This window comes from Nestor notabilis, unplaced genomic scaffold (assembly GCF_000696875.1).
Source record: "Nestor notabilis isolate BGI_N333 unplaced genomic scaffold, ASM69687v1 scaffold15628, whole genome shotgun sequence".
Classification (NCBI taxonomy): Eukaryota; Metazoa; Chordata; class Aves; order Psittaciformes; family Psittacidae; genus Nestor; species Nestor notabilis.
Window position 1 is genome coordinate 1 of NW_009941626.1, and position 8,547 is coordinate 8,547.

Genomic DNA, 8,547 nt, shown 5'->3' on the forward strand with positions numbered 1-8,547 from the left:
GGTTTTGACAAAGGAAGTCTCAAGACTAAGATAATCATTAAGTATTTAAAAAGTATATTATATAAAAAAAGTATATTATATTAAAAAAATTAAATGAGGCAGGCAACATCCTCCAACCCATATGAATCACTTCTACCCCATAAACCAAACACGCAGGAGCTTGGTCTGCTCCAGCCCTAACAGCTAACGTGGTTTTCAGGAAAGTTCGATCATCGCAGTACTGCAGAAAGCAACATCTGTTTTATGACTGCAACTGAAGAGCGTAGGCAAAAGTGTCTCAAAACACAATTAACTACCACTGTCGGAGTGAGGTATGCTCACAGAAAATGATCCAACACTTTCATATGCAGTCACTTGAATACCCAGCTAGCTGCCAGCTGAGGAATCTCACTGCAATATCCATAAAGCTGAATACAAACACCTTGGTATGCAGGCAGCAAGGTCACTTCCTGGGAGCACCCCTCAGCATCAGCCTCAAGGCTCATTTTTCTGCAATGCATTGTGTGCAGGGGAACGCAGCACCTGCACATGCACCAAGCTCTTCTGCAGTTTGTAGAATCCCAGGCAGATACAGAAACACACGCAGGTGTAACAGACCCTGTGGTTAGGACCTCCGACAGTAAAACGCAAGCCTAAGAGCAACAAGGTAATTTTATTTCACCAACAGCAAAAAGCCTGTTTTGGCCTGCATATTTCACTTCCAAAAGCAGCATTGCTGGGAGGTATGTAACTGAATCATAAAACACATACATTAAGGCTTTTGTGGTGTTGGGCATGGAAGCAAACAACAGTCATGGTCCAACAGAGGAACCTCTGCAAACAGTCCTTTGAAAACAGCCCAGTGATTTTCCTTTGCTCTCTGTTTCACATAGAAAGCAAATGCATGCTGGAATCCGTACACAAGTCCCTCAGTTCAAACTCACCTGCAAGTGTGCGACTGTCTTCCCAAAAGCTTTTCTTTGCTTCACATAATTCCTTGTTTCTTCAAACATGAATTCACAACTGGCAAGAGCCATGTCAGCAATTAGTAGTCTTTCCTTTTGAAACACAAATTACAGAATCCAGTTGAATGAGACCTACATTTCTCCTTATCAGATGCACAACTGGGGCACAGATGTTCAGTGTTGTTCATTAAGGGAGGGGGGCAGAAGTCACACTAAGTATCAAATAAGACACATTGCATTACTGAAATTAATGAGTGGGACAAATGTCTCCTCCCGGAAGCTCTGTTAAATCTTTTCCAGGGTAGTATTCTATCACAACAATGACTCAGAAAATAGCTACAACCACAGGACTCACACTGACTGAAAAAGTCACACCAAATTCTGTTTCAATTATCTATTTTCACTGCTCAGGTTAAAGAACAACTGTACTCAACAATTTCAATACGACAGCTTTAAAAATACCCCAAAGCCTACCAAAAAAACCCAACCAAAACCCTGGCTGTTTTTTCCCTCCTCATAACATGTTGAAAAACAGGAACTAAGTACAGAACAATTGCTTCTAGCACCTCTGAAATCATCTGATTGAACCAAATGCATCAGATCGAACCTGTTCATGAATGCACCCATTTCTTTAAAGCAGTAAAACATTTCCTTTGATCAGGTTTTGTACTTGCTCACAACATAAAATTAAATAAACGTGATCCCTACCAGATAAGGCAAGTACAAAGTCATAGTTTCGACAAAGCACAGTCATGCTTTGACAAACCACATTGCTTCTTTATCCTCTCCAATAATTCCAGAACTTCATAAACTAAGTCGTAAACTGTTATTTCCACTAGCAAGGTATTCTGGCAACAAAACAACTTCTTTACTTTGCTATATGGACAGAGTTCCTTATATCTTTAATGTGCTTCTACTGGTGTAAGAGCTAAAATAGCAGCGTTTGCTTGTTTCTTTAAAGACAATACCAAATGCATCATGCACCTCCAAGCTGTACTTAATTTCCTAAGCAAAGTGGTTTCATGCTAGAATTATACAGGAAAACTGCGGTATGTTCTTTTAAATACATTACCTTCAGCTTCTTCAATAGCTGGGGTGTTCATTAAGAGATTGTGCTGGGCTGATGGGCTATCAACAATTTTACCAATGCCCAAAGAATTGAACTGTATGCTCCAGCTAAGAAGCAGCAGTTACCAACACAATGTTGCCTACAGACATCCCAATTCTGAGCCCAAGGTGGCTCCCCACGATACATAATCCTCAAGCTAAGGCAGATTCTAATGACGACAAAAATCATCCTGTATTCTTCCTACAGACAACAAACACTCAGTTCCTCTTACCTGAGGGAGCTCTGCCATCAGGTAATAGAAGCCTTTGTTCTCTTTTCCAAGCAAGGCACTGGCTGGCAACCGCACATCTTCAAAAAACAGCTCTGCTGTGTCCTAAGAGGATTTTAAACACAACAGTTTAGAGCCCAACATTCTCATCTCTTCATTGCACTTCCTTTGCCCCATTTTTTTCTTGCTATTGTACACTCTAACTTGAAATCATAGAACCATTTGGGTTGGAACAGTCCTCCAAAGGTCACCTAGTTTCTCTCCTACTGAAAGCAGCTCCAACTAAGCAAGCAGCTGAGGGCCTTGTCCACCTCTTTCCAAAGCTCCAAAGATGAAGGCTCCACAGCCTCTCTGGCCCCTTGTTCCACTATATGATCACTTGTATGGTGAATTATTTTTTCTTAATACTTACTTAGAATTTCCCTTAATGTAACTTGTGTCCCCTGCCACTCTCACTATGCTCCTCTGAGAAGAATCTGGTGCCACCATCTCTACAGCCAACTGTTAGGTAGCTGAAGACATCAGTAAGATCCTGTCCTTCCAGGCTTCTTCAGAGCAAAAAAATCCAGGTTCCTTGCATGCTGCATGCTTCTTGGATGCACTTTCCTTGCACACTGCATGCTTCAGGCGTATGTAGGCAAACCCAGCATCATACCTTGCATGTGTATCATTTGTGCTCTAAAGCCTACAAACTCGAATAGCACCACAGTTTTGTTTCATATTTATTTAGCTAATGCCAGGCATGAAGTGATTTTAGACTTCCTCCAAGTTAAGTGTTAGGGGTGGTAGCAACTCACCTGAGCTTTCAAGCCAATTTTGTTCAGCTTGCGTCCTTTGATGAAACCTTTTGTTCCATTTTCCACTAGGAAAAGGCTGATCCCATGAGCAGGAGATCGGGCCTCCCGGTTGGTAACTGCAACCACGATCACTACATCACTCATCCAACCATTAGTGATGAATACCTGTAAAAAAAGCAACTTGGAATAAAGCAACAAGCTAGAAAAATGGCATTGACTCTTTCAAAGGTGAGTTGAAAGGCAAGCTGTGAGTGTCCAAAAGGCTTTTAAGCTTTCAGAATTAAGTGCTTTGAAACCAGGTCTATGAATTAGCTTGAGGAAAGTGTGGAGTTAAATGCAAAGATCTGCTTCTTTTGCCTGCCCCACGATAAAGAAGGAATATGGTATTGAATGTAGAGATTAAATGAATACAGAGGATCTCTTTTCTAGAAATTAAATTAGCAATGTATAACATGCAAAACTATCAATAGCTCCTTGTCACAACTGCTTATTATAATCCTGTACAATGAGTCATGAACCTGCCAAAGTGATCCATCTTAACTCCAGCTAAAGAAATGAGCTATCTGTCCTGTTGGCCTCAACTATACAGCATGAGAAAATATCCTTTTGAACACCTATACATACATATTTCCTTGCACACATTCTCACCACTGGAAATGCCGCTAAGGAAAGAAGTGACTATCGGTACCATGTTATCAGCAGGAGCACAAAAGAAAGTGGGGAGAAAGAAGATTAAAACACTTCATAGCTTTAAAACAAACCCTCTTGAACCCACACTTCCATTTGAACACTGTTTCTGCCTTCTTGCTTTTTTATTATGGCAGTGAAGTACAGGTTAATGCTGCCAGCTTTGCAACAGCTTGACAACACACATAGAGCATCTAACCCACTTGCGTTCTTTCTAACACAACCAGCAGGCTCCTGAATAAAGATTCCACAGCCTGCATTGTGGCAACACAAGTTTTCACTCGGGCCACAGAAGATTTCACAGTGATAGTTTATCTGTTTTGTTGTTCAACCTCAGTTGAACCAGCTCTGGTCCTGCTTCTTCTATGCAGGACTTATTTTCTCCCCTTGCCCCTTTTCTTCCCAGCTTAAGAGAAAATGGGCCTTTTGATAAGGCTATTTAAAAGCTATAAAAATAACCTACTCAAGCCTTTCCATAACTTGGTCTGTAAACTGCCAAGTCCTAGGAAAAAAGCAACAGGGGAAAAAAACCAAACACCACCACAGCATAACCCACAAAAAAAGAACCAAAGTGAAAGGACTGCGGGGAAATACTAATACTGGTTAATATCCTTCAGTGTCTAAATGCATTCACTTCCCAAAGCCTATAAGGTGCATATGTCTGTTCACTTACCTTGCTCCCATTAAGAATCCAGTCATTTCCATCTTTTTTTGCATATGTTCGTATTCCCTGCAAGTCACTAAAATGAAATTCAAAAGGTCCTTCAAGAAACTATTGCAGAAGCTTCAATTTGCATCTCGAATTCTACCCAATATAAAGTAATTTTATACTGTCCAGGCACAGGCTCAGTGAAAACACAGACAGTGAAACACAGTGAAAGAGCTTAGAGTGTAACACAGAAGCCACAAACACACTGTGGAAAGGGATGATAAATCCATGCAATTGTACAAGAGCAGGAGGTCCCATTTTAACGGGTCTGCTTGTAGAAGGTGGTGTCATAAGCACTAACACCAACGGGTCAGTATCCCTTACACCAGTATGCCTTAAATGATAAGCACCAGACAAAACCACATCTTCTAAGCAGGCTCAACCCTGATCAGGAGGTTCTGTAAAAAGCCACTGGCAACATCTACCATTTGTAGAAGCATGACACCAACGAGTTTTGCTTTTCACCTGTTCCTCTCTGTTTCAGGAATTGGCCAGATCAGCTGTGTCTACTCCAGACTTGTGCTGTCTGCCCTTCAGTAATGATGGGCAAGGAGGGACACTTCTCTGTTTGAAAGGATTCAGAGAAGAGAAAACAAGGTGTTCTGTTCCACAACAAAAGATAATAGTAAAAGTCAAGCCCTCTTTACTGAGGTATGTAGTTTTCTCCTGACTACCTTGCATATTAAAATTATGTTCACATGAGAAGCAAGTTAGTAACTATAAACTCAGACTATAAAAGCAAACACAAAGCACATTTGCCCACAGTGGGATTAAGTAGAAATGGATTCTGACCAAGTATCTTGAAAATGACAAAGCTGTAAAGTATAACAGAGTTTTTGAGGTCCTACCTAACCTAGGATATTGTCTAGTAACTAAAATGACCATATAACCAAGTCAATAGACAGCACATAATGTTTTAATATTCAGCTTACCTGCCAGCCCCAGGTTCTGTCATGGCAATAGCTCCAATACATTTGCCTGCGACCATTTTGGGGATAAAGTGTTTAATCTGTTCTTCAGAGCCATAGTTCGCAATGTAGGGCATGACTATATCTGAATGAAGGCTGAATCCTGGGCCAGTACAGTTAACATACATCCTTGGGGAGTATGGGGAGAAAAGAAGTTCAGAAAAAAGTACTACAAAGATTAAACACTGAGCTTTACACTGTTACAACATAGACCCAACAATGAAGAAAGCCCCACCACTCAGAAGTCTCAGACAATCTGAGCTGTGGCACTTGCACTGTTATTTATAGAATGTACTTTCACAGCCAAATGGGTATATAACTTACCAGACTAACAAAAAACCTTCCCCCTGCCACAAAGCCCTAACAGTGGAGCACAATGACATTTGTTACTTAAAACAATCATCCGCAATACTTAAACCAAGAAGGTCTAAACTATTCTTCCCATGAGGAAGATAACACTATTTTCTGTAAGCAAACATACTCCATAATGATGGCACCTCATGGAAAAATAATAGTCTCTTGATAATATCACTGAAATCCTTCCCGAAGCGTGTGGTACTCACTGCTCCTCCCAGACCACGGCTGAAGAGAGGATATCTGCTCCGATGCCTCCATGCTTTTCAGCAATAGCAACACCCAGCAAACCCTGCTGCCCAGCCTTTTCCCAGAGCTCCCTGCTCACCTGGCCATCCTTCTCCCACCTGCAAAATGAGCACAACAACAGCCATGCATTAAATCCCCCATGTGCTACTGCTTATTTGTCACTGCTGCTTCACACTGCAACACCCACAGCCAGGTTTCACTCCACAGGAAGAGGCAACGCGTAGGGTACTTAGACAACTATATTTTGCAGCTAAGAAGTAGTGGCTTAATAATAGTTCTTTTATTCTTCAAGTCCACAGATGCCACTGTGGACTCAACAGGGCACCAACTGTACAACAAGTTTGAACTCCTGCTTCCAACATATAACCTGCCATCTCTATAAGACTTGTTATGAAAGGCAGTGCTGGCTATTGGTCTGACTGGTATTTAGGAGGTTTAGCTACAACTGGATGGATAATTATGAGCAGGGCTTTACCTTCCTGACATTCCATTTTCCCCACATACAAAATGGGTGTAACACATCGCTACCTTTCGTGAAAGATTTCAACTCTACCAATGAGAACTGCTTCATCAGAACTGAGCATTAACATATCAGTCACTTTTATATAAAGTCAGTTCCTGTGCACTTACCACAAATGAGTACTGTACCTTGGTCAATTACTGCTTTAAGGAGGTTTCAAGGTTGTAAATAGATACTTGAGGCCTATTTGCTGACACTTTGCAAACTTTAACACCACAGGAATCACTTATTCTTGGAAAAATAGTGCCTCTTCATGGAGTTTGCCAACTTACCAGGAAGTCACATAGACATTAGTGGCTCAGCTTTTTCTTTTAGTGTCTTTTTTTTTAAAACCACACTTTTAAAATTATATGGTAGACAGATTATACCAGAACCTCTCCTCTGACACACCTGCGTGCAGCAGAGCTATGCCACAGAACTTTATGCACAGTTAATCAAGTATCTTGTCCTACATATTTAAGCTCATTCCCAGACCTTTTTCCTACACTGGAAATCTTAAACAAACCTCTCTCATGACTATCTTTGCTTCCCCACCACCACTTTCAGGGGCATTCGTGTTTCTACTTCATAAACTATGCCTGAAGCCTCCTTTACTTGAAAGGTGTGAGAACAGAACAGTTCATGGGTTGCTGAAGCGACACAAAAATACAAGTCCAACTTATTCCAGTCTGCCTAGCAAACCATTGTATCAGCAAGCTAGCTGGATCTTCCCCAGTCTCAAGCAGAGCCAGTACCCATTCAGAGACCTACACTAGAAGTCATTTTAACAAATGATGAGGGAAAACATCTGGTTTTGTGGACAGGATATGATTGTTCAGTGGAAAAGCATACTACTTTGAGGTCATGGTTGGAGGATGAAGAAAAATAGCTGGCAACAACCCTGACACAAGCTGTTTCCATTGCCTCCTGCTGTTCATTTCTGCCCCAGAGCCTCAAGACCTCACCCACTCAATTGTGCCACCTCAGCTGTTTGTGGAAACACAGTGAGCTGCATCAGGAAACTCATCTAGCAGCATGATTCAAGAACAATGTAAGTGCAATAATTAATAGTGCAAGGCCTGGGTTGGGGAAATCCCAGACACAAACACAGGTTGGGCTGATAATGGCTTCAGAGCAGCCCTGAGAAGAAAGACTTCTGGGGGTGTTGGTTGACAAGAAGCTCCCCATGACCCAGCAGCGTGCACTTGCAGCCCAGAACCCTGCCATGTGCTGGGCTGCACCCCCAGAGCATGAGCAGCAGGTTGAGGGAGAGGATTCTCCCCCTCTGCTGCGCTCTGGGGAGACCCCCCCTGCAGCCCTGATCCAGCTCTGGGGCAACAGCACAAGAGGGACGTGGAGCTGCTGGAGCGAGGCCAGAGGAGGCCACGGAGCTGCTGCGAGGGCTGGAGCAGCTCTGCTCTGGAGCCAGGCTGAGAGAGCTGGGCTGGGGCAGCTGGAGAAGAGAAGGCTCCTGAAGAGGACACCTTAGAGCAGCCTTTCAGTACCTAAAGGGGCCAACAAGAAATCTGGAGAGGGGCTTTCAACAAGGGCATGTAGCAATAGGATAAGGGGGAATGATTTAAACTGATAGGGGGGAGATTTGTATTACATATTAGGAAGAAGTTCTTTACTGTGAGGGTCCTGAGGTGCTGGCATAGGTTGCCCAGAGCTGTGGCTGCCCCATCCCTCAAAGTGTTCAAGGCCAGGTTGTGCAGAAGACAGTCAGGCCCAATAAATAGCCAGGTCATTGTCTTTCAGGGATCTTGGTCCAACAAGGACTGTCCCTGGGAAGGTGGTCTGGGAGCAGGGCACAGCACAGGAGGAGACCTGGAGTGACAGTGCAGGAATGTCACCAGCAGAGAGGTAGGGCTGGCACCATGGGACTTGCAGGTGGGGGGCAATAGTGCAGTGATGGATGAACGCTGGAGACAGAGTTGTATTTTATTCTTTTACTGTGAGGGTGCTGAGGCGCTGGCACAGGGTGCCCAGAGAAGCTGTGGCTG

General features: G+C 43.0%; 1 protein-coding gene across 1 annotated transcript in view; it reads right to left on the reverse strand.

The window, feature by feature from the left end:
• Positions 1-923: 923 nt before the first annotated feature.
• The window catches only part of ACADL (acyl-CoA dehydrogenase, long chain), a gene marked incomplete at both ends in the record, with an annotated part of 8,696 nt that continues 1,072 nt past the window's right edge, over positions 924-8,547 (reverse strand). The window contains 6 exons of the mRNA XM_010020987.1: positions 924-1,037; positions 2,285-2,386; positions 3,079-3,243; positions 4,439-4,505; positions 5,407-5,571; positions 6,006-6,143. Of these exons, the coding sequence (XP_010019289.1) occupies positions 924-1,037; positions 2,285-2,386; positions 3,079-3,243; positions 4,439-4,505; positions 5,407-5,571; positions 6,006-6,143 (751 nt within the window). The remainder of the gene's footprint in view (positions 1,038-2,284; positions 2,387-3,078; positions 3,244-4,438; positions 4,506-5,406; positions 5,572-6,005; positions 6,144-8,547) is intronic.